This window comes from Indicator indicator, chromosome 25 (assembly GCF_027791375.1).
Source record: "Indicator indicator isolate 239-I01 chromosome 25, UM_Iind_1.1, whole genome shotgun sequence".
Lineage (NCBI taxonomy): Eukaryota > Metazoa > Chordata > Aves > Piciformes > Indicatoridae > Indicator > Indicator indicator.
This window is the reverse complement of record NC_072034.1, coordinates 15,607,662-15,633,094: the sequence shown is the minus strand read 5'-3', so window position 1 is coordinate 15,633,094 and position 25,433 is coordinate 15,607,662. Positions and strand designations below refer to the sequence as shown.

At 53.8% G+C, this 25,433-nt stretch overlaps 1 protein-coding gene across 1 annotated transcript in view; it reads left to right on the top strand.

The window, feature by feature from the left end:
• Positions 1–6,998: 6,998 nt before the first annotated feature.
• SCD5 (stearoyl-CoA desaturase 5) overlaps positions 6,999–25,433 on the top strand; it is a 39,118-nt gene continuing 20,683 nt past the window's right edge. The window contains exon 1 of the mRNA XM_054392244.1: positions 6,999–7,137. Within this exon, the coding sequence (XP_054248219.1) occupies positions 6,999–7,137 (139 nt within the window). The remainder of the gene's footprint in view (positions 7,138–25,433) is intronic.

Sequence of the window (25,433 nt, the reverse complement as noted above, 5' to 3'; positions counted from 1 at the left end):
TGTGATATTTTCAATAAAGGTTAATTTATAACAACCTGTCTCTTCTGAAGTGCAACTTGGAGGGGTTGGAACCCACAGACCTCTTCTCTTGTGCTGGGTATCATCACTGAAAGCTCTGTTTAATGGCTGCTCAGGGATGTCCATTTCAAGGAGAGCTTTAGCAATGATTCTGGAACAGGTTGCCCAAGGAAGTGTTGGAGGCCAGCTTGGATGAGGCCTTGAGCAACCTGCTCTAGTGGAAGGTGTCCCTGCCCAGGGCAGGGGCTTGGAACACCTTAAAGATGATCTTTAAGGTCCCTTCAATCAGAACTATTCTATGAGTCCTCTTCTGTGAGGACAGACTGAAAGAGTTGGAGTTGTTCAGTCTGGAGAGGAGAAGGCTCCCAGGAGACCTTCTGGTGGCCTTCCAGGATCTGAAGGGGGCTTCAAGAAATCTGGGGAGGGACTTTGGAGGGTGTCAGGGAGGGACAGGACTGGGGGGGATGGAGCAAAAGTAGAAGTGGGGAGATTCAGACTGGATGTTAGGAAGAAGTTCTTCCCCAAGGGGATGGTGAGAGCCTGGCAGAGGTTGTCCAGGGAGGTGGTGGAAGCCTCATCCCTGGAGGTTTTTGCAGCCAGGCTGGATGTGGCTCTGAGCAACCTGCTGTGGTGTGAGGTGTCCCTGCCCATGGCAGGGGGGTTGGGACTGGCTGAGCCTTGAGGTCCCTTCCAGCCCTAACAATTCTGTGATTCTATGACACATCCCTGTGTATTTTTAAGAGCTAAGAATGGAACTAATGCAGTGTTTTACCCACCCAGACAGAGACTGATGGCAGTGGCTTCTTGCAACCCCCTGAAGCTGGAGCTGCTGCTCTGCTGGCTGCTGTGGGCATCTGCTGGCAGTGAGCAGCCTGGGCTGGGAGAGTTTCCCAAGTATGTTTCCTAGGGCACAGCTGGAGCTGGCTTGGAGTTGTCCAGATCTGAAATGGTGTGCCAGGAATAGCAAGGGTGCCAAGGAAGGAAAGTAGTTGGAAGGCAGCCCCAGGATTAAAAAAAACCTAAAGCAGCTTTGCCTGAAAACCACCCAAAATATCAGTGCCTGTGGGCTGCAGACTTGGCAGCACATCCTGTGGAAATATTATCAGTAACAGAGCTTATCAGCCTGGAGCTGAGAAGGCTGCTTGAAGCAGCCTTGAAGCAGCCTTCCAGGATTTGAAGGGAGCTACAGGAAAGCTGGAGAGGGACTTGTTACAAAGGCCTGGCATGACAGGGTGAGGGGCAATGGCTTCAAACTGGAAGAAGCTGGATTTAGATCAGACATCAGGAGGAACTTCTTCCCCATGAGGGTGGTGAGGCTCTGGAGCAGGTTGCCTAGAGGAGTTGTGGAGACTCCAAGCTTCAAAGTGTTGTGAGCCACATGGGACAGGGCCTTGAGTAAGCTGGCTTCGTAGGAGCTGTCCCTGCCCATGGCAGGTGGTTGGAACTAGATGATCTTTAAGGTCCTCTCCAGCTCATTAGTTGGGAATAAGAGGAGCAGCAGGACCTGAAAGGATGATCTAGGAGCATCTTCTCTGTATGATGTGGCTTTGTAAAACCCAGGAAGGTTTTGTGGCATTGCAGAAGCCTCTGTGAGACTTCCATCCATCTAAAAGAGGATGCCAGGTGAGGAGGGACCCAGCAAGGCATGCAGATGTTGGGGACTGAAGAGTTTGTTGAGTAGGAGGAGCCTTAAACACACTGGTTCACCCAGGGAAGAGCAGGAGGGAAGCAGGTTGAGTGGAACTGAAGAGCAGCGTTAAGCACGAGAACAAATGTGACCTCAGCTGGCCACAGGTAAGCTGGGTTGGGAAACTGAAGTGCTCAAAAGTGAGACCACCAGAGCAGAGAGGAACACTGAGGGGTTTGAGATGATGGCATCTTGGGGTGCTGTGGTGTTGCAGCACCAGCCTGGACACTGCCCCAGCCTGGACACTGCACCACCTCTCCTCACTGAAAGCAAAGCTGTCCTCAGCCTCAGCTCTCCCCAGATGTTCAGGCCCAGAGTGCTGCCCTGCCCAAGCACTTCACAGCAGTGGGGGCAAAAATCTGTGCCTCTCCTGAGAGCAGCTGAGATGAATAAGGACAGTTCATCAGCTCTGCTGCCATCTGGTCAGGTCTTCAAGGAGTGCCAAGCAATTAGCCCCCCCCCAGGTGATGGTACAAATGCAAATGCCCATCTCCATTTACAGAAGGCAAGGGAAGCTCTGCCAGTTTATACTAGAAAAAGAATTTGATCCAAAATAACCTGATTTTGATCTCCATGAGTGGGAAGAGGCTGACACCATGGCATCACTGCTAAGCTACTCCTCTTGGTGGCCCCTCAAGGCTGCAGATTTATCAGGCAAAGGGATGGAAGGGAGCTCAATGATGTGCTGTGTGGCAGCTGGGGTGCTGCCCAAGGGCAGCTGACACCAGGAGGTATCTTTCTGCCTCAGGTGTCACCATCCAGGCAGAAGAGTCTGTGAGGAAGGGCAATGTTACTGCAGCTCTCTGCTGCTGAGGAGAAGAGGTGGGATACAGCAGGGCCAGCACTGCAGGGCTGACCATGGGCTGACGATGGGACCATCTCCATGTGTCCAGTGAAAAGCTCTTCCTGCCTGTGGAGCTCTGTGCCTTGGTTTTGATGGCAGAAGCCCCAGGTCAGCACTAGACAGGGCTGCTGGAGGTGGTGTTTCAGTCTCTGCAGCACTGCCAGCCTGTGTGGTGTGCAGCAGCCTTGCCCTGTGTCGTGCCTTTCATGGGGCTGCTGCTCACAGGATGTTAGGGGTTGGAAGGGACCTTGGAAGATCTTCCAGTCCAACCACCCCTGCCAGAGCAGCACCATAGAATCCAGCACAGGCCACACAGGAACACATCCAGATGGGGCTTGAAAGGCTCCAGAGAAGGAGACTCCACAACCTCTCTGGGCAGCCTGTTCAGTAGCTGTGTTTGCTCTGCCCAGAAGGCAGCAGGTGTTAGCCTGACTGGGCTAGTGAGATAAAGGAGGGGGCATCTTGCTGCCAGAGCCCCCCAAACCCATGGAGGGGAGGGGGCATGCCTGGCAGAGGCAGCATGCAGAGAGCAATGGCTTCACTCCCTAGAGCCCTCCTCTCAGCTTCATCCTCACCCTCACCACCACACTGGTCCTTTTCTCCAGCAGCACAAACCCCACTGGGCTCTTAGCAGGGCTGGAGGCTCTGTTAGGCCTGAAAGGGGTAAAGGAGTCTCTGGGTCAGGTATTTCCCTCCCCTGTCTCCCCTCACCACATCTAGAGCCCCATGTGGCTCCAGAGCTAGAAGGGTTTGCTGTTCTGAGCCACGTTAAGCACCCACTGCAAAGCCAGGGCAGCACATCTGGAGCCAGGCACAGCTCAGAGCTGCCCTGACTGATTCTGCCTCCCTGGCCAGGGGTGCTGAGCAGCACCAAGCAGAGTCACTCAGCCTTGAGTGAGAGCCAAGGGCACTGCCAGAGTACACTGAGGGAGGCTGATAAATGAGGCACTGACACCAGGAAGGGCCTCAACACATCCAGCCTTCAATGGGCACCTTCAGGATCATCTCCCAGCCTTGACTCACTGCACCCTGAGCTGGTGGCTCACGTTTCCCCATCCCCTTAAACCCTGTGGGTCAGACAGACACAACAGCAAAGCCAGGGAGGAGCTATGGATGCAGTTCAGGGCACCCCTCACCCACAAGAGGCCAAAGCAGTGACAATTCCTACAAGCTCCACAGCTGCAGGTTAGCCAGAAGAGGATTTACTAAGGAGCACCTTCAAAGGGCAACTGCAGCTGACCTCACCTCTAAGTCTGTGCCTGCCTGGACAGCACGAGGGAGACTTCTTGGGAGCTTGGTGCTCAGCTGCTTTGCCAGGTACATGAGGAATACTTCAAGACATGAACACTTAGCACATGTCTTGTTCCTCTGATGTTTGATTCATAGAATGGTTTGGGTTGGAAGGGACCTTCCTGGGCAACCTCTTCCAGTGTCTCCCCACCCTCACTGTCAAGAATTTCTTCCTCATCTCCACTCTCAGTCTCCCCTCTCCCAGCTCAAAGCCATTGTCCCTCAGCCTGGCACTCCAGCCCTTCTCCAAAGTCCCTCCCCAGCTCTCATGGGGCCCCTTCAGGTACTGGAAAGCTGCTCTAAAGTCTTCCTGGAGCCTTCTCTTCTCCAGGCTGAACAGCCCCAACTCTCCCAGCCTGTCTCCAGCTCTCTGATCATCTTTTTGGCCTCCCCTGGACCCTCTCCAGCAGCTCCATGTCCCTCTTATGCTGGGGGCACCAGAACTGGACACAGTGCTCCAGGTGGGGGTCTCACAAGAGCAGAGCAGGCTTCATTTCCTTCTTTACCACTTAAAGCCTTTATCTGAACAAAGCTTTGGGGTCATTGCTTTATTTTTCATGGCAAGATGGAAGGAAAAAAAGAAAAAAAAAAAGGACACTCCTGCTTTTGAAGAGCTCTGTGCTGGAATGTGGAGGTAGCAGGGGCATTAGAATGATCCTCACTCTGCTCTGCTGTGAAGCACTTGCTACCTTCCGGCACCTTTGTCCTCTTTCTTCCTTCCACGTGGAGAATTCTAGAGGGATGTTTAACATCTATCCAAGCCAGTCTTGGGTTTCATTATATGCTCTCTGCTGACTCACTTGCCCCAGGAGGGGTAATTAGTAGTTAATTAGCACAGCAGACTAATGTGCTTTATACCAGAGCTTTGTACCCTTATCACCCCTCCTAAAACCACTCTCCCCCAGGCCCAGCTCCTTGTCCCTAGCAACTGCCCATCAGCAGTGGAGGTCAGTGCTGCCTTTCTGAAAGCCAAAAGGGAAAATGCTTTGAAGTCATAGAATCACAGAAGTGTGTCTAAAGGAAAAGTTCTTTAAGCTCCTCCAGTCCAACCATTCTCTACCTCTGCCAAGGCTGGGGCTAAACCATGACCCTCAGCACCACAGCTCTGCCTCTTTCAAACACCTCCAGGGATGGGCATTCAACCACCTCCCTGGGCAGCCTCTTCCAGTGTTTGAGAACCCTTTTAGGGAAGAACTTTTGTCTGATGTCCAACCTAAACCTCCCCTGGGGCAAGTTGAGGCTATCTTCTCTTGTCCTTTCACTTGTTACTAGGGGGAAGAGACCAACCCCAACCTGGCTGCAGCCTCCTCTCAGGGAGCTGCAGAGAGCAATGAGGTCTCCCTGAGCTCAGCCTCCTCTTCTCCACACTGCACGCCTCCAGCTCCCTCAGCTGCTCCTCCCCAGCCCTCTTCTCCACACCCTTCCCCACCTTTCTTGCCCTTCTCTGGACCTGCTCCAGCCCCTCAATGTCTTTCTTGGAGTGAGGGCCCCAAACTGAACCTGGTATTCAAGGTGTGGCCTCCCCAGTGCTGAATACTGGGGGAGAACAAATAAAACTAAAGAAGGACAAATTCTGGAGCTGTGCAAAGTTAGAATTCAGTTTTTTGCTATTTCTTAAACCTTTGTCATTAAAGAAAAATAGCAGAAGTCTGTCTAAGACATTGCAAACAAAGCCTTCTGATCCCCTTTGCAGCCTCAGCTTGAGAACTGCCCCAGCCTAAGTGACGCAGGGTCCCACAGCAGCTTGGCAGGAAGCTATGGCGTCATGGGCGGCACAGCATCCCTAGGGAACCACATCTGGGTGCTGGAACACTCCTTCAGCTGCAGTGGGCAGGGTGAAAAAGAAGTGTGGCACACACTGAGACAGCTTATTAACGTTTATAAATGTCTGAAGAGTCAAGAAGCAGGGGCCAGGCTCTTTCCAGGAGTGTCTTGTGATAGGATAAGGGGCAGTGGACACACACTGGAACCCAGGAAGTTCCACCTCAATGTGAGGAAAAACTTCTTTGCTGTGACAGTGCTCAAGCCCTGCAGCAGGCTGCCCAGAGAGGTTGTGGAGTCTCCTTCTCTGGAGACTTTCCAGACCCCTCTGGATGTGTTCCTGTGTGACCTGCCCTGGGTGACCCTGCTCTGGCAGGAGGGTTGGACTCAATGATCTCCAGAGGTCCCTTCCAACCCCTCTCATTCTATGACTGTGTTTCTCCATTCAGGTAGGCACTGCTGGTGCCATGCTTGCTGTGTTTGTGTGTCTTCAGTGCTCACCTGGTTCCTCTCAGCCGAAGTCAGTTAGATAACCTTTGAATGCCTACCCACATTTCAGATTCACAGATTGGATCGGGTTGAGAGGGACCCTCAAAGGTCATCTTGTCCAAGCCCTTCTGCAGTCAGATCCAACTAGATCATGGCCACAGTAAGTCTGATCTTGAATGTCTCCAGGAATTCAACCACATCTCTGGGCAACGTGTTCCACTATTCTCACTGTGAAGAGCTTCCTCATAACATCCAACCTAAATCTCCCCTGCTGCTCCAGTTCCAAACCATTGCCCCTCGCTCTATCCCCACAGCCCCTTCTGAACAGTCCCTCCCCAGCCTTCCTGGAGGTCCCCTTCAGATAGTGAAAGGCAACTCTAAGGTCTCTGCTCTTGTCCAGGCTGAACAGCCCCAATTCTTTCTTTCATCCTGTCTTCGCAGGAGAGGCTTCAGAACCCAAAACGTCTTTGAAACCCTCTCCCGGGGGCTGTCGGCGCCGGTGCTTCTCCTCAAGGCTGCCGCCCGAGCGGTCGCAGGTGGCGAGGGCGGAGACCTCGAACCTCTCGGCCGCCGCCCGCCAGCAGCCTCCCCGCGGCAGGGTAAGGACAGGGCAGATGCCGGCGCCCCGCGAGCAGCGCGGGGCGGAGCGGGGCGGGGCGAGCAGGGAGTGCGCGGCCGCCATTGGCTGTCGCTATGCAGGGCTGGCTGCCGCCTCCCCGCCCGGCCCCCGCCGCGCTGCGGGGCGCAGCCGGCGGCGCGGGAGCTCCATGGAGGTGGCAGCGGTGGCGGCAGCAGCAGCAGCGGCGACAGCAGCAGCAACAGATGCGACGGCGCGGCCCTGCCTCCCTTAGCCGCCGCCGCTCTCCGGCCGCACTGCGCGGGGGCTGCCGCTAGCGCCCCGCTGGCGAGATGGCGGCGCCCCGGCCGGCGGCGGGCGGCGGGCAGGCCATCGTCTGGCGCAACGTGGTGCTGATGGGGCTGCTGCACCTGAGCGCCGTCTACGCGCTCAGCCTGGTGCCCCGGGCCCAGCTCCTCACCCTTCTTTGGGGTGAGTGCGGGGGCGCGCCACAGGTGGGGAGGGGACCGAAGGGAGGCTGAGGGGATGGGGGCGTCCTGGGCTCCTCCCGTGTGCTCGCCCCGGCGGGTCCGTGCGGCACTGGGGCCGCCGGGCGCGGTGCTGAGGCCGGGGACAGCGGGCACCCCCCTCCCGCTTCTTTGTGCCCCTTCCCTCTCGGGGTGCTATTGCCAGCGCCGCGCCGGGCCCGCGGTTGCTGTAGAAACAGGAGGCAGTTTCCCTCAGATTCCACTTATCCGTGGGTTTTTTGGTTTGTGGTTTTTTGGGGTTTTGTGGGTTTTTTTGAGTTAAAACAGCCAAGCGGCTGCTCTTCCGTCTTTAAAAGCCTGCTGGAGGAGGCGTTTGTCTGCCCTTTGCTGCTTTCTCTCGTTACTTCGGGAGCAGCCGCGTCTGTGCTCCGGCAAGGAGCGGGGAGCAGCGTGTCCTTTGTCTCTTGGGGAAGCTGCTAGATCTCTTCCTAGGCAAGATTTACAAGCTGTGAGACGCTGGCGAGGAGAAAATAATCCCAGCCATGCTTTCGGAAGTGAGGCGACCTGCTGCGTCTGCCTTCTTGCTAGCCCTGAGGAGCCCAGGACTCGGTTTGGGAAGGAGAACATGAAATGCGGGGTGTTTACTTCCATCCTACAGCTTGAGATCCTCATTTCTCCACAAAAGAGCTGTGCTGGGGGGATAAGAGCTCCACAGAAGCACTGCAGCATCCTGCAAGGCTTCTTCAGGGTTTGTGAGGCTAAGAGCTGGTGGGGATGTCAGAATTACCCTTCAATGGGAGAATTGTGTCTGGAAGCCCTGGAAATGGGGGAGTGGGCAAGAGGATGAAAACTTAAATGCTGCTTAGAGCTGGTGCAATTGCTTGGGTGAAAGAGCTGCTTTGTGGGGGAGGCTTTTTGAGTGAAGGGAGAATGTACTGGCCAGGGACTCACCCAGATAGAGAAAAGAAGGGTCTGTGCTGCAGGGAACTCAGGGTGGGGAGCTGGGGTTGATAGGCTGCCACCAGCAGTGCTGAGGTGACCCCGAAAAAGCCCAGGCCAAATGCTGTAGACATCAGGTTTATTTCTGCTGCATCTGTTTTTCAGTGGCCCAGCTTTTGATTTCTGTCTTAAAAGCCTTAGCAATAGCCACTGTTTGCAGTTGGGAAATGAACCCTTCTGTCAATTATTGTCCTGTGATAAGTGCTTAATTGGGAAACTGTTCCTGGGTCCCTCGTGGGGACCTGGCATTTGCCTGGCTGCTGGGTTTGCACAAACCATTATGTGGCTCACTTGCAACCAGAAAAGGTTTAGGGGGTGGTTGTGTTTTGCTTAGTTTGCCTTCTGTGAGAGCTACTCCTCTTCCCTCCCTATTCCTGGTGGTGGTCAGGCTGATTTCATTGTTTACCTTGGTCCTGGCTTGATGGCTGGGGAGAGCAGGACAGGCTGCAGGAGCTGCGTGCCCAGAGCACAGAGCCTGTGGTCTGCTTTTCAACCCTTTTGGGTCCTGCAGGGTGCAGGAAGGTGGGCTTGCTTTTTATCCCTTTAGACAAGTTGAAATATCTCTGATTTTGCTGTGCCACCTAGGAAGGGGCTGCTGAAGGCCAGCTGCCTGCTCAGTGCAGGGCTGCTTTCTAGCAGGCATCTGTTGGCATTGGTCTGGCTGTACACAATGGACAATGGGGCACAGCTGCCAAGCACAGACTGGCTGGTTGTGCACTGGGGATTATCTGTGCCCATTGCCTCCTGCCCTGGCACCTGGAGGCCCAGCAGTGAGTGGAAAGCTGTAGGGTGTGCCTTGAGGTGTTAGTGTGGGAGGGGGTGGGCAGAGGTGGGCACACGTTCTGAGTGGTGCAGGCACCTCACCCGGAGCACTGGGAGCTGAGTTCTCTTTGCAGCATGTGGAGATAAACTGGTTAAAACAGGCTTTCAGGGCCATCCCAGGGACAGCCTCTGTGGAATTTGGTTTCAGTCCAAGCTGAGCAAAACAATAAAATTGCTCATTTCAAAATTTTCCATCAGCTGGGAGCTGCCTTGACCTGAGAGGCAGCAGATGATACGCACAAGGCATCAAGCAGCTCTCTAGCTGTGTCCTGGCAGATGCCTTTGAAACCTCCTCCACTCTGCCAGCCTGACTGTGCTCTCTGGGAGCCCTCTCACCTTGCTCTTGCCCAACATGACTTTTTGTGTCAAGAAGACCCTGGTGCCCTCCCAGTTCCCTCCTGATCTAGATCAGGCATCTCATGATACAGGGTCCCTCCTTCCTCTTGGTGCTTGGCTGTCTGTCTGTCTGTGCTGTTTCATAGCTAACAACTGATTTGGGGCATGCCTGCACTTGGGGTTCCCCGCCTTGGAAGGTGATGGGAATTGTTGAGGAAGTGTTCATGAGTCTTGGCTGCCCTCAGCTCCACCAATAGGCTTGCTGGGCACAGCCAGCAGGTTGGACAGGGTTCAGCATCCATCCTGCAAAGCCCTGACCATGGTGTAGCCTGGAACCCAAGGAGCTGCCACATGGACCTTCTCCTTCAGCTCTCCCTTTATCCATCTGCTTTTGCAGGGATTTGGGCTCCTTGTTCTTAGCACTTCCTGTGGAGGTTTGAGAGAGAGGAAGGAGGGTAGGGAGCACCAGGCTGTTGGTGAGGCCAGAAACCCAGAGCAGTGTGATGGCTCCTGTGGCTAGACCAGGTGTGGGGAGGTGAATCACCCCTCTGCTCTGCTCTGCTCTGCTCTTCTCTTCTCTGCTCTGCTCTGCTCAGACCCCACCTGCAGCTCTGGGGCCAGGTCTGGAGCCTCTGTTGCAGGAAGGCTGTGGAGGGGCTGGAAGGTGTCCAGAGAAGGGCCCTGAGGATGAGCAGAGGGCTGGAGCTGCTCTGCTATGGAGACAGCCTGAGAGAGTTGGGGTTGTGCAGGCTGGAGAGGAGAAGGCTGCCAGGAGACCTTCTGGTGGCCTTGCAGCATCTGAAGGGGGCTCCAAGAAAGCTGGGGAGGGACTTTGGAGGGTGTGAGGGAGGGATAGGAGTGGGGGGGATGGAGCAAAAGTAGAAATGGGGAGACTGAGATTGGATGTGAGGAAGAAGTTGTTGTCCAGGAGGGTGGTGAGAGCCTGGCAGAGGTTGCCCAGGGAGGTGGTGGAAGCCTCATCCCTGGAGGTTTTTGCAGCCAGGCTGGATGTGGCTGTGAGCAACCTGCTGTGGTGTGAGGTGTCCCTGCCCATGGCAGGGGGTTGGGACTGGCTGAGCCTTGAGCTCCCTTCCAACATGATTCCTCAGGAATGAGCTCTTGCAAAGGTGTCCCTGTGGCCAGCTGTGGCTATGGATGTGGCCTCTGTTGGGTCAGACATGTTCCACCTCCTTCCACAGGCTGCTTGGTAGGAAACTCTGTGTGTGCCTCATCTCCTAAGTTCATCACAGGTCATCAAATGATATTTCTCAGCCAGGAACCTCTTTGCTGAGGCCAGCTTTGTCCTGCTGCAGTCCCAGCAAGGTTGTATCTGTCAGTGTCAGGGTAGCAAAGCAAAAAGCTCTGAAATGCCTGCACAAGGAACATTCCCAGCATGTGTCCCTGCAGGGACCACTGATTCTGCTGCTGGCAGCTATGTTTGATGGGTTCATGATAGCTTCTCTTCTTTGAGGACTCCATTCATCACAAGATGTGCAAGTGCCTCTTTGGAAAAAAGGTGCATTGAGCTGCTTGCCTTCTTCAAAACCTTTTCTTTAAGGCTGCTGAGCATGACCAGTGCTGACCATTTTAAAACCTGGCACAGGCAGGGCCACCCAGGTACCCTGTGTCATCTGGATCCATTGCTCAGCACTGCCTGGCAGCCAGCTCATGCTGAGGGCCTTGCCAAGGCCTGGGATCAGGGAGGAGGATGTGTGGTGGGTTGAAATTTCCCTTCCCTCCCCCAACATAAAATTGCCAGACCAGCTCAATTGGAAAGCAAATAAAGCTGGATTTACAAGCACAATCACAATCTGAAACATGGAATGCAAGGAATGTGTACAAAATAGACAATATTGATAATATTTACAATTTATAAAGAGCACAAGAACCCCCCTGGACAAAACCAGGGAGCTACCAACAGCTTCCTCCCCCCCATACACAGGAGAAGGAAGGAAGGCAGGCAGAGAGCTGTGGGTTAATACTTAGTCACAACAAAGCAATGCAGCCAAGGTCACCAAAGCCAAGGGAAGCCAGCATCTAGTAGCTGCTAGAGGGAAGGAGTCAAAAAGAGAGGAACTTAGTGCACAGAACTACTTTTATGTCAGATACCTGCCAGACAGGAGAGTTCTCTAGAGCAGAGCATCTGAGAGTGGGCTCTGGAGCAGAGCCAGGAGAGTCCTCTAGAGCAGAGCATCTGAGAATGGGCTCTGGAGCAGAGCCAGGAGAGTCCTCTAGAGCAGAGCATCTGAGAATGGGCTCTGGAGCAGAGCCAGGAGTGTCCTCTAGAGCAGAGCATCTGAGAATGGGCTCTGGAGCAGAGCCAGGAGAGTCCTCTAGAGCAGAGCATCTGAGAGTGGGCTCTGGAGCAGAGCCAGGAGAGTCCTCTAGAGCAGAGCATCTGAGAATGGGCTCTGGAGCAGAGCCAGGAGAGTCCTCTAGAGCAGAGCATCTGAGAATGGGCTCTGGAGCAGAGCCAGGAGAGTCCTCTAGAGCAGAGCATCTGAGAATGGGCTCTGGAGCAGAGCCAGGAGAGTCCTCTAGAGCAGAGCATCTGAGAATGGGCTCTGGAGCAGAGCCAGGAGAGTCCTCTAGAGCAGAGCATCTGAGAATGGGCTCTGGAGCAGAGCCAGGAGAGTCCTCTAGAGCAGAGCATCTGAGAGTGGGCTCTGGAGCAGAGCCAGGAGAGTCCTCTAGAGCAGAGCATCTGAGAATGGGCTCTGGAGCAGAGCCAGGAGTGTCCTCTAGAGCAGAGCATCTGAGAGTGGGCTCTGGAGCAGAGCCAGGAGAGTCCTCTAGAGCAGAGCATCTGAGAGTGGGCTCTGGAGCAGAGCCAGGAGAGTCCTCTAGAGCAGAGCATCTGAGAATGGGCTCTGGAGCAGAGCCAGGAGAGTCCTCTAGAGCAGAGCATCTGAGAGTGGGCTCTGGAGCAGAGCCAGGAGAGTCCTCTAGAGCAGAGCATCTGAGAATGGGCTCTGGAGCAGAGCCAGGAGAGTCCTCTAGAGCAGAGCATCTGAGAATGGGCTCTGGAGCAGAGCCAGGAGTGTCCTCTAGAGCAGAGCATCTGAGAATGGGCTCTGGAGCAGAGCCAGGAGAGTCCTCTAGAGCAGAGCATCTGAGAGTGGGCTCTGGAGCAGAGCCAGGAGAGTCCTCTAGAGCAGAGCATCTGAGAATGGGCTCTGGAGCAGAGCCAGGAGTGTCCTCTAGAGCAGAGCATCTGAGAGTGGGCTCTGGAGCAGAGCCAGGAGAGTCCTCTAGAGCAGAGCATCTGAGAATGGGCTCTGGAGCAGAGCCAGGAGAGTCCTCTAGAGCAGAGCATCTGAGAATGGGCTCTGGAGCAGAGCCAGGAGTGTCCTCTAGAGCAGAGCATCTGAGAATGGGCTCTGGAGCAGAGCCAGGAGAGTCCTCTAGAGCAGAGCATCTGAGAGTGGGCTCTGGAGCAGAGCCAGGAGTGCACAAAACTGGACAAACCAGAGGGCTGCTAATACCTTCCCTCTCCCTGCTCCCTTCCCTTCCCCTTGTACACAGGACAGGAGAAAAAGCAGAGAGCTGCTGTTAGTTACTTAGCCACAAGAAGAACACATCCAAAGTCAGCAAAGCCAGCACAAGCCTGAAGTTGGTATCTGCCAGAGCCAGGAAGCCAAAGAGAGGAGTGAGTTAGTGCACAAAACTAACTTTATGGTAGGTAACTGCCCAAAGGGATTATTTAGAACTTTCCTTTCTTACATCCAGTAGTGATTGATTTCCATTCTACTGCTCTCTGCTCAAGATCTGTGGAAAATTTTCAAGGCACAGCCTGAAACTGCCAGAGGGATGACCTTGCTCTCATGGTGCTCAGAGAAGAGGGGAGGCTTGTTGCTGTTGCTTCATTAGGAGATGTGCTGGTGCAGAGCCTGCAGAGCACAGGCTGCTCCCAGGCATGGCTCTGCATCCAAATCCTGCTGCCTGGGTCCTTTCCATAAGGAGAGATCCAAGCCACTGTGGTGCCAGCAGCCTGGGCTGCTGTGGTGGGTGGCTGGAGGGTGTCAGGCAGGTGCCTGGCTCTCCAGGCTCATGTTGCTGTTGTGCACTGCAGGGGTGAGTGTTGACAGCCCTGAACACTGCACATTCTTCAGTGCCATCTGCTGGCTTCTGGGTTGAGAGCTGCCTTCAGACCTGAACTGTTTCTGGGCAGGAAAGGTGGTCAAGAAAGGTGTGGAGGTGGCACTTCAGGGCATGGTCTGAGGTTGAAGGTTGGAGTCCATGATCTGAGAGGGCTTTTCCAACCCAAACAATTCTGTGATTCCAGGATAGATGGCTATAAACAAAAACACCTAGCTCCAAGGAAGTTCCATTTGGTACCTCTGAGACCTCTGCAGACAAAGAGGAGTGGAAATGTTGTCTGTGATCCACAGATGTCAAACAGAGACACTTGATTGAAGTGCCTCTTACTTGTCCTCTAGCCTGGGCACCCTTGGGTCCTGCTAAGTGCTTATGGCACTTTTTTGTTGGTGGTGGTTTTGTTGTTTTGGTTTTTGTTAGAGTTGGAAGGGAGCTCAAGGCTCAGCCAGTTCCAACCCCCTGCCATGGGCAGGGACACCTCACACCACAGCAGGTTGCTCACAGCCACATCCAGCCTGGCTGCAAAAACCTCCAGGGATGAGGCTTCCACCACCTCCCTGGGCAACCTCTGCCAGGCTCTCACCACCCTCCTGCCCAACAACTTCTTCCTCACATCCAATCTGAATCTCCTCACTTCTAGTTTTGCTCCATTCCCCCCACTCCTTTTACTCCCTCACCCCCTCCAAAGTCCCTCCCCAGCTTTCTTGGAGCCCCCTTCAGATGCTGCAAGGCCACCAGAAGGTCTCCTGGGAGCCTTCTCCTCTCCAGCCTGCACAACCCCAACTCTCTCAGGCTGTCCTCAGAGCAGAGCAGCTCCAGCCCTCTGCTCATCCTCAGGGCCCTTCTCTGGACACCTTCCAGCACTTCCACTTGTGGCACTTATGGCTTGTGATTTCTGTGGACAAAGTTTCAGGTCAGGAGCCAGGTAGCAAATGATTTCCTCTGTGGATACCTCTGTGGAGGTGTCTGTGGCCTCCTTGGTGGGAGCAGGAGCTTGATGAACCAAAGGCCCTTTCCCTACCTCACCCCCAGCAAAGATCTCCTGTCTGCCAACACACAGAATGCTCCTGGCCGTGAGCAGTGAGCAGCTCTGGGAGGTTTCTTGTTGATGGAGAAGATCCTTGCTGTCCATCAGCCCCTAGCTCCACTGTGCTTTCATCAGCCCAAGCAGGCATGGGTCCATCAGATGAGGACCTTCAGAACAGGACTTGGAGCTGTGAGGTGCACAGCAGCTCTGGACTGGGGTTTCCTCTTCTGCCCCCTTTGGTAATGTGGGTTTGCAGATGGCTCAGTAGTCAAGTTCTTGGCTTGTTTCTTCCCTCCCTAGCTTTAGGAGCTGATCTCCTCTTGCCTCTGATGGGAACAGAGGCTCTTCTCAAGCAGTACTACTCTCCCTGCAAATGGCAGGAGCCTGGAGCTGGGGGTGGCTGTAACCTGCTGTTCCCTGACCTGTTCACACCTGGGAACAGTCTGAGCTCTTGGCCACTGTGGAGCTGCAAATGTGCCCTGCATCTGGGAGTACACAGACCTGGCTCTGCTCCAGAGCCCACTCTCAGATGCTCTGCTCTAGAGAACTCTCCTGTCTGGCAGGTATCTGACATAAAAGTAGTTTTGTGCACTAAGTTCCTCTCTTTTTGACTCCTTCCCTCTAGCAGCTACTAGATGCTGGCTTCCCTTGGCTTTGGTGACCTTGGCTGCATTGCTTTGTTGTGACTAAGTATTAACCCACAGCTCTCTGCTTTCCTCCTTTCATCTCCTCTCCTGTGTACAGGGTGGGGGGAAGGCAGCAGCAATTTTCAACCCACCACATTACACAGGCTGTGCTCCAAGTAAAAGGAACATGTTGGTCAGAGTTGTGTCAGCATCAGGGGGAGTTCCAAGAACTGGGAACTGATCAGTTGCCTCTTCTCCAGGAGATGCCAGCATGCAGGGCAGTGAGAGCTGTGCAGCCCTGCTTGTCTGGGGCTGCTGGCAGGGCAGGGCAGTGCTGGGGAAGGCTGGCTCACCCAGCAGAATTCAGTATGCATCCTCACCACCTCCACTGCACCTTCCTTGCCTGCAATTACAGCTGCACTTGTAATTAACACTGGTGGCAGGGTTGCAGCCAGGCAATTTCTGGCAGTCAGATTCTATTTTTGCCATGCAGGCTGACAGTGAAATGTGCTGCCCTGTCAGAGAGCTGAAATGTGACCAACTGCTGTGCAGAGCAGGGCTGCTGTGAGAGGGGAAGGCAGGGCTGTGTGTCAGGAATCCTGCATGCCAGCCTTCTTGTGCAGGGACCTCAGCACCAGGAGGATGGGCAGTGCTGGAGGCACACTGAAAGGAGGACCTTTTGGGGCCCATTTTTGGCCACTGGCTTCTCAAGTGGTGTTCTGAGAGGCTCAGGATCAAATAACCTGTTCTGGACTGAGCTCTGTCTGGCTCCTTGGCTCCGTTCTTTGGCTGACTTTGTGTTTTTGAGGGTTTCACATCCTCCTCATCCCAGCCTCTCTGTAATCACTCCTGTGCCCATAGGATGATGCTGGGTCAATAGGAAAGGGTTGTAGTGGCTGCTCCCCCCCTGCCCTCTGCAGCTGGAGTAGTTCAGAGGGTGTCTCCTAACATGGTCACACAGCTGGATCTGTGAAGAGACTTCTGCCCAGGCCCAGTTGGCATTTCAGAAGCAAGGGAGAGGGTACCTGGAAGGAGTTTGTGTTCTTCTAATCATCAGTTGCTGCAGTCCAGGGCTGGAAGGGACATAAAAGTCCTCAGAGCCCTGCTGGACACCCAGGAGCCTGGGGAGAAGCTGTGTTAAGGTGTTTCTGAGGCTTATTTCATGTTCTTCACAAATGGATGAGAAGGAGCTGCAGAAGTTCTGCAGCTGAGGCAGGGGAGTGCTTGGGCAGAGCAGCAAAACACAGGTCCTGAGGGAAACAACTGGAAAGAGGTTCTCTGAGCCCTGGCAGCACATGGGGTGGAGGGAGAGCAGTCCTGGGCTCCCACTTGGTGCCTGTTGCTGTCTCTGGGTGATCCTTCACATAGGTCACTTCACAGATCCCTCACCAGGGCACTGGAGAAGGGAAATGCAGGGCTGCTGGGTTAGAAATTTGCACCTTGTCATATGGAAAAGTCAGAACGCTGTAACTTATAAGGGATTGAGAGCATAAAATATTTTTTTTGGCCAGCACCATGAGGTTCTAACTGCTTTCCAGAATGCTTTTGGCTGTAGATGTGGAAACCAGGACCTTCAAAGGCAGCTGAAGACTACCTTGTGATGGTGGTGGCAGATGCTTAGTTTTCATTCTGAGCTGCTCCTTCCCTGCTGCAGTCAGCTGGGCTGAGGTGCAGTGAGGCAGGCATGTGTCCAGTTCTGGAATCTCTGTTCCAGGAAGGATCTGGAGGTGCTGGGAGGTGTCCAGAGAAGGGCCCTGAGGATGAGCAGAGGGCTGGAGCTGCTCTGCTCTGAGGACAGCCTGAGAGAGTTGGGGTTGTGCAGGCTGGAGAGGAGAAGGCTCCCAGGAGACCTTCTGATGGCCTTGCAGCATCTGAAGGGGGCTCCAAGAAAGCTGGGGAGGGACTTTGGAGGGGGTGAGGGAGGGATAGGAGTGGGGGGGATGGAGCAAAAGTAGAAGTGGGGAGCTTGAGATTGGCTGTGAGGAAGAAGTTGTTGGGCAGGAGGGTGGTGAGAGCCTGGCAGAGGTTGCCCAGGGAGGTGGTGGAAGCCTCATCCCTGGAGGTTTTTGCAGCCAGGCTGGATGTGGCTGTGAGCAACCTGCTGTGGTGTGAGGTGTCCCTGCCCATGGCAGGGGGTTGGGACTGGCTGAGCCTTGGGATCCCTTCCAGCCCTGACAATTCCATGACTCTGTGCCAGTGTCCCCTCCCTCCTCACAGGAGCCACAGCCAGGCTCTCCTTGCTGCCTTGGGCTCCTCCTTGTGCTGCAGAGGGCTGGCTTTGTGTGCTCCACTCGGCCAAGCGCTGCCCAGCTCCTGCTCAGCAGAGAGGTGAAAGCTGGGCTCCTTCTGCAGTGCAGGGGGGAAATATGAAACCCACCTTGCTGGGGGGGCAGAGAAACCCAGCGTGGGGCCTTCTGCCTGTGCCAGAGCTGGAGACAAAGAGGCCTTTCTGTGCCCTGCCACCAGCCTCTGCCCGACGGCTCTGGGTAACTGAGCTGCCTGCTCGGCTGGCTGCAAGAGGCTTGTGCCTTCTGATTTTAATGAGGCTCTGAGGATCAAGCTGCCAGCGGGTTTAGGTTGGATGTTAGGAAGCACTTCCTCACAGGAAGGCTGATTAGGCACTCTCTGGATTGCCCAGGGACGTGGTGGAGTCACCGTCACTGGAGGTCTTTAAGAAAAGCTTGGATGTGGCACTTGGTTTAGGGGGTGTTGGGTCATAGGCTGGGCTTGATGATCTCAGAGGTCTTTTCCAGCCTCAATGTGTGGCTCTGTGTGAGGAAACAAAACTAGGAGAGGCCATTTTCCTGCAACAGGTTTTCTGGGAGCTCTGTTTGGTTTCACTAAGGAGAGGAAATGGTGCAGGAGCTGACGGCATAGCAGTGATGCAGGCACAAAGCATCTGGGGATGCTGAGGGCCATGGGTGGTACACAGCCAGGAGGGTGCTGGAACACTGCAGCAGGCTGCCCAGGGAGGGAGTTGAGGCCTCATCCCCAGAGATATTCAAGGTCAGGCTTGACAGGGCTCTGAGCAACCTGATCTAGTGGAGGATGTCCCTGCTGACTGCAGAGGGGTTGGAGTGGATGAGCTTTGGAGGTCCCTTCCAGCCCAGGCTATTCTGTGATTCAATGGCAGCAGCATCAGCCAGAATCTGGCCAGAACAGGGCCATGAGGATGAGCAGAGGGCTGGAGCACCTCTCCTATGAGGACAGACAGAGAGTTGGGGCTGTTCAGTCTGGAGAAGAGAAGGCTCCAAAGGTGACCTTCTTGTGGTCTTCCAGTATCTAAAGGGGACTCCAAGAAAGCTGGGGAGGGACTTTTTAGGCTATCAGGTAGTGACAGGACTAGGGGGAATGGAATAAAGCTGGAAGTGGGGAGATTCAGACTGGACATGAGGAAGAAGTTCTTCCCCATGAGAGTGGTGAGAGCCTGGAATGGGTTGTGCAGGGAGGTGGTTGAGGCTCCATCCCTGGAGGTGTTTGCAGCCAGGCTGGATGAGGCTCTGGGCAGCCTGATCCAGTGTGAGGTGTCCCTGCCCATGGCAGGGGGGTTGGAACTGGCTGAGCCTTGTGGTCCCTTCCAACCCTGACTGATTCTGTGAATCTGAAGTTCTGAGAAGTCAAAACCATCAGAGCTTTGCTGTGACAGCTGCCACTGTGGCAGGGAGGGCACTGGATCATAGCAGCATCTGTCCTGTGCAAATAGATCTCATTCATCTGGGACAAAGGTGCTGCTGCCTCCCCCAGGAATCATGCTTGGAGGCCCAGCAGTTCAGCAGGGGGCTGCTCCCTGCTGAGCCCTGCTCCTTTGGGGTGCCCCATGCCTAGAGATTGTGGAAACTGTCAGTTTGCCCAAGGCACAGCCCACAGCCTCATTTCTAACAGCCAAGCAGCTGCTGTCCCCCAGCTCTCTGCTTTGGGTGGTCTCAGGGGTGTGCACAGTGTGAGCAGCAGGATGAGGCCATTGCCCTCCCAGCTGTGTGGGACAGGTTTTGGGGAGTGCTGGGCAGGGCTCAGCACTACCTAAGCCTTCTTCCTGGAGGCAGAGCTGAATGCAGGGCTCTGGAGTGCTGTGCTAATGGCTTAACCACAGGACTTCTTTGTTCTGTCCTTGAGAAATAAAAAAGAGGCAGGATTGGCATTAATTCATTCTTGGCATTTATAGAGTACTTAAAGCCCAGGAGAGCCCTAGCCCTGTGTGTGGCTTAGTGAGGTCACAGGGAGAGAGGTGAAAATCTGCCTGTGGTTTTGTGGTGAAGCAGGATTTGGCTGAGCTGAAAGGCTACACATAAGCATCAAATGTTTCAGAGAAACCAGAGCAACTTCCAGCCTTCTCTTTTGATCTAAAAATACCTCTAAGCCCTTCAGCATCTTAAGGCTGGTGAGATCAGGGAATCTGTGTTTGCTTCCTAGGAGAATTTTATCTCTCTCTGGAATATTTGCTGCCAGCCATTGCTCTCTCTGGGCTTCGTTTCTGTCACTCTGGCTGCAGTTGTCAGTGTGAACCTGTCTGCTCTTCCAGCTGAAAGGAAGGCTTTTGTACTGCCAGTCCAAAGGGGGATGCTCCTGAGAGTGCCACACAGCCATGTGCAGCCACACAGGGGCAGCCTGGATGGTGATGGAAGGGGCCAAGAGGATGTGGCAGATGGCTTCCACTGGAGCTCTCCCACCCTGGTACATGAGGAGAAAGGCCTCATCTGAACTCCTTTCTCTGCAGTCCTGCAACTCCACTTCCCCTTTGCCTTTTGCATGCCTCCTCTTACCTCTGGCTCTTTTGGTTCCCTTTAGAGTAGCTCAGGGGATGTGTCTTTAGGTGAACTCACCTCTGGCCTGAGATTTCCCACCTCTGGTGTCCCCAGGGCTCCCCATAAGAGCTGGCATGCCCTGGGCAGTGGGCAGCTCAGGGCACTGGTGCTGCTGCTGCTGTGTGCCCATGCTTTTCATTTTTGGTTGGTGGCTTGAATCCAGCCCAAGGTGCTTTTGCTGCCAGCCTTTTGCTAGTTAGCAGGGCTTGGTGAGCAGGGGCTTGGCCAGCTGACTCTGCCTGCTAGCAGAGAAATGCTTCCTTCCCAGAGACCCCAGGCTCAGAGCATTCCAGGTTCAGCATGCCTTCTTGGCAGCAGTTTAGGGACTGGGGTGAAAACTTCCTTCCTCTTTTGTTTGCAGAGTCACAGAATGCCAGGTTGGGAGGGACCGAGGGTCATCCGTTCCAGCCTTTGATTAAGGTTAATTGGTTGAGTTAATGTAGTTTCAGGGATTTGGGTAGGAAGGTTTGGGTTAAGTGCTGTGGTGTTGCTCCTCCTGGCTCTCCACCATGGAGGAAGAGATCTCAGAGTTGCTCTGGAGGGTTACAGAAGCAGAGATGTGTACAGGAGACTTGCTCTCTGATTGAGCTTGGGAGAGGTTCTCCTCTCCCTCTGCTCTGCCTTGGTGAGGTCACATCTGGAATATTGTGTCCAGTTCTGGGCCCCTCAGTTCAAGAAGGACCTCAGGGAACTGCTTGAGAGAGTCCAGCACTGAGCCTCAGAGCTGCTGCAGGCAGTGGAACATCTCCTGTGAGGACAGGCTGAAGGAGCTGGGGCTTGGAGCTTGGAGCAGAGGAGCCTGAGGGTGACCTCATTGCTGGTGATAAAGCTGTGCAGGGCTGGAGCCAGGCTCTGCTCAGGGATGCCCAAGGACAGCACAAGGGGCACTGGGGGCAAGCTGGAGCAGGGGAGTTGCCACAGGAGCAGAAGGGAAAAGTTTGTCCCTGGGAGGGTGCAGAGCCCTGGAGCAGGCTGCCCAGAGAGGTTGTGGAGTCTCCTCCTCTGCAGACTTTCAAAACCTTTCTGGATGTGTTCCTGAGTGACCTGCCCTGGGTGACCCTGCTCTGGCAGGGGGGGTTGGACTGGATGATCTGCAGAGGTCCCTTCTGACCCTTGACATTCTGTGAGTCTGTGAAGCTGTGGCCATCCCTTTATATAAAAGGCTGAACCCCAGAAAAAGGCCTCTGGTGAGATGGTGACAGGCTCCATGTGTCACCACCCCATGGGGGGGATGGCTGTGGGACACAGTCCTGTGGTTTAAAGCTGTTCTGTCTATTGACAGCAGCTCCACAGGCAGCGTGCAGTCGATTCCCTTTCACCTCCCCTGGTTTTATGTCTGAGGCTTTGCCCTTCAGAGCTAATGGGGATCTGCTCCATCTAACTGGGTCATGTTTGACATGGCAGGGTTGGGATGGTGGCTGTCTGGCTCAGTGTCACCTTGTCATCTGTGCCTAAGAAGGATGTGGACATCACAGAATCACAGTCTCACAGTAGATCAGAGGTTGGAAGGGACCTCCAGAGATCATCAGGTCCAAGCCCCCTGCCAGAACAGGATCACTTAGGGGAGTCTGCACAGGAATGCATCCAGGTGGGGTTGGAAAGGCTCCAGAGAAGGAGACTCCACAACCCCCTGGGCAGCCTGCTCCAGGGCTCTGTCACCCTCACTGTAAAGAAGTTTCTCCTCCTGTTGAGCTGAAATCTTCTATGGTCAAGTTTGAAGCCATTGTTCCTTGGCTTATCACTGGGAACCACCCAGCAGAGCCTGGCCCCCTCCCCTTGCCCCCCACCCCTCAGCTATTGATAGACATTGATCAGATCCCTCTCAGTCTTCTCCACACTAAACAGCCCCAGGGCTCTCAGTCTCTCTTCCCAGGGGAGATGCTCAAGTCCCCAACTCCTCCTCATGGCTCTCCCTTGGATTCTCTCCAGCAGGTCTCTGTCTCTCTTGAACTGGGGAGCCCAGAGCTGGACACAGGATTGCAGCTGTGCTCTCAGCAGGGCAGAGCAGAGAGGTAGAAGAACTTCCCCAGCCCTGCTGGACACCTTTCTTGCTGCACCCCAGGATCCCATTGGCTCTCTTGGCCACCAGAGCACTTTGCTGTCCCATGCAGAACTTGCTGCCCACCAGCACTCCAAGGGCTTTCTCTGTGGAGCTGCTCTCCAGCAGGGCAGCCTCTAAGCTGTACCTCATCTGATCTCTTTGCAGGGGGCAGCATTGCCTCTTCAGATCAGCAGGGTGAACCCAGTGCTTGCTGGGCTCCTTGTTCTGGTTGGTTTGTCGTTTTTTTCTTAGAACCAGATAAAAGTCAAAACCCATCTGGATTGGCAAACAGTGAATGCTTATCATGGACTCTGGGATAGGCTGCCCAGGGAGGCTGTGGATACCTCCCTGCTGGGGGTGCTCAAGGCCAGGCTGGATGAGACCTCGAGCAGCTGAGTCTAGTTGAGAGGTGTCCTTGCCCATGGCAGGGAAGTTGGAGTAGATGATCTCTGAGGTCCCTTCCAACCTGAGCCATTCTGTCATTCTGTGATGATTCTATGTTGTTAATCACAGAATGGTTTGGGTTGGGAGAGACCTCCAAGATCATTGAGTCCAACCATCAATCACTAAACCATGTCCCCAGCTGCCATGGCCACAGGTTTCCTGAACACCTCCAGGGATGGGGACTCCACCACCTCCCTGGGCAGCCTCTGCCAATCCCTCACCAGTCTTGCAGCAAAGAAATGTTTCCTGTGTCCAACCTAACCCTCCCCTGGCACAACTTCAGGCCCTTTACTCTCTTTCAGGCCATTTCTTCTCCTTCCTTAGGTAGCCTGTCCTGAAAGGACATTGTGGAGATGCTGGTCTCTTTCTCCCAGGTAATTAGTGATAGAACAAGAGGGAATGGCCTCAAGCTGTCACTGGGTAGGTTTAGACTGGACAGTAGGAAACATTTTTTCAGGCATGGGAATGAGCTGCCAAGGGGGGTGGTGGAGTCACCAACCCTGGATGTCATTTGGATATGGTGCTTGGGGATACGGTCTAGGAGTGAACTTTTTAGGCCTCTGGGCTGGACTTGGTGATCGAGAAGGGCTTGTCCAACCTGAATGTTTCTGTGATTCTCTCACCTGAGACTAAGGAAAAGGCCCAACCCCCACCTCACTGCAACCTCCTTTCAGGGAGCTGTAGAGAGCAATGAGGTCTCCCCTCAGCCTCCTCCAGCCTCATGAGGTCCCAGGTTTCAGAAACAGTTCTAATTTTGGTATTGAGCATAATATTCAGTTCAAATTTTTGTGGGGAGAGATCTGCCCCAGTTTAAGCAACCACTTAAAGCAGGGTATGATTTCCTGCTACAGACTGTGGCAGTGTCCCCCCATAGCTTCACAAGAGGTCAGCCTCTTGGATGCTCAGGTTTTCAGACAAGCACAGGGCACAGAAAAGGTTTGCTGGAAATCCAGCCCCAGGACAATGAGCTGTTGTGAAGAAGATGGCTCAGCTGGTTTTATGCTGTTGATCTCCCCTTCCCTTCCATTTTTAAACACTTTGCCTGGGATAGTTTTCCTTGCTCCTGTGTTTCAGTGAGGTGACAGGACTGTGCCTGCTGTTCAAAATCACACTGATGTCTTCCTGCCTGATCATGTTGCACGCTCAGAATATCTCATGAGCTGGTGGTGCTCCTCCTTGCAGGCTCCTGCTTGCCCAGGCACCTCATCCTTGTTGCAGAGCCCTGCCTGCAGTCACTGCCCCCTGAGCTGCATTATTTTGCTCTTTCCATCCAGGCAGAGCTTTATTTTGAGCCCTTCTCCTCCACCCCCTGTTGCTGCATGGATCCTTTCAGTGTTTCTTAGCTCGCTCGCTGCTGCTGCTCCCAATTTAGCCTCATCTGCAGCTGTAATTAATATGCTGTTTACCTTTGTTTCAGGTCATTAATAAGAATGTTGACTAAAAATCTTCTGCCTATTGATTCTGGCATGTTCCCATAAATAGCATCTGTGCACAGGCAGAGTGTTTGGAAGCCTAGCAACCTGCCAGCTCCATCTTTGCAGGGCTGTTTAACCCCCTGTATCTCATCTCTCTTGCATCATCCCCCTGTTCCCCTGCTCTGCTACTCTCTTATGTCCTTACTCCTTGTTTTCTCTTCTCTCTCTTCCTAATTGTTCCCTCTTTTCACTGCTTCTCCCACTGCTCCAGAAGCATTTTCCTTATGCTGTGCTCTGTCACTGAAGTCGTGGTTGGAAATGTTCCATCAGACCTTAATGCTTCTGCAGGGCTCCAGCAAGCAGGGTGTGCTGCCTGCCCAGGGGAAGGATGCTCTGCTCCCCAGGGTGGGTATTTTACACCAGTTTAGTCCAGTAATGTGTGGTTTATGAGTTCCACAGCGTGCAGGGAGAGTGTTGGAGTCAACAGAGAAAAGGATGTAAAAATCCTTTGTTTGAAAGTAATTCTGCCTTGAAGTCTGGAGAAGGATTAGGGAGATGCAAGGAGCCCACTTTAAAACCTCTGCTGTCCTGGATTTAATCCTCCTCCTTTGAAGGAGGATGAAGCAGACCCTGCTTTACCCTCCAGGCAAGAGCAGCTCTCAGGGCTTGGTGTGTGAGCTGTGTGGAGCTCACAGCTCTTGGCACAGGCTCTGCCATTTCAGGCCCTTGCACATAGGTCTCAGACTTCTCATGGACCTGCAGCAAGCCCTAAACCTCCCTGCAGAGTTGTGGGTCCCAGTTGGGATGGCAGCCAGAGCTGGGGACATTTGTTTTGTAGTTCTTGAGGGTGGCAGAGGGCTCTGGTTGGTGCTGCAGCCTGGCTGCTGTGATCAAAGATCCAGCTGGTGAGGTGATGAGATCAGAGCCACCTCCTGGGACTTCAGTACAGCTGTGGGCACCCTCCTGGCTGCCATGGGCACCTGGTTGAGCACAGCTGTGGGCATGACAGTGACTTGCTGTAAAAGGAAGTCCAGAGGCTGTGTTCCTAGGGAATTGTCCTTTATGTTCAGATAAGAAAAGGGGACTTGACGAAAGCTAAAGCTGCTGTGATCATTGCTTTGAGCAGTGATTCAAAGCCAACCACAGCCAGCTGAAATCCTCCAAAGCTGTGTAAACCTGGAGCTAGCCCTGGTGCCCTCCCTAACATTAACTTTGCCAGCCCAGCTCAGCTGGCAGCAAATGGAAGCTGCATTTACAAGCAAAACTGCAACCCACAATGGAATGCACTGAATGTGTACAAAATACACAATATTGACAATATTCACAGGGCTTTACAATGGATAAACAGCATAAGGACCCCCCTGGCCAAAGACCAGGGGAAGCTAAGAGCTTCTCCCTCCCCCCTTGTACACAAAAGGGACAAGAGAAAGATATTTTGTTAAGACTTAGACAAAACAATGCAGCCAAGGTCAAGCAGAAGCAAATTACTATCTCCCAGCCTGAGGAAGTGAGAAGAGAGAGAAATTATTTACCCAACTAATTCTTATGGTAGATCTCTCTCCAATGGCACTGTTTAGAACTCTCATTATTTTTCCTTTTTTTCACCCAATAGTGATTTATTTACATTTTACCACTTCCTGTTTGAGGTCTGTGAAGAAAATTGTGAAGGCATAGCCTAAAGCCACCACAG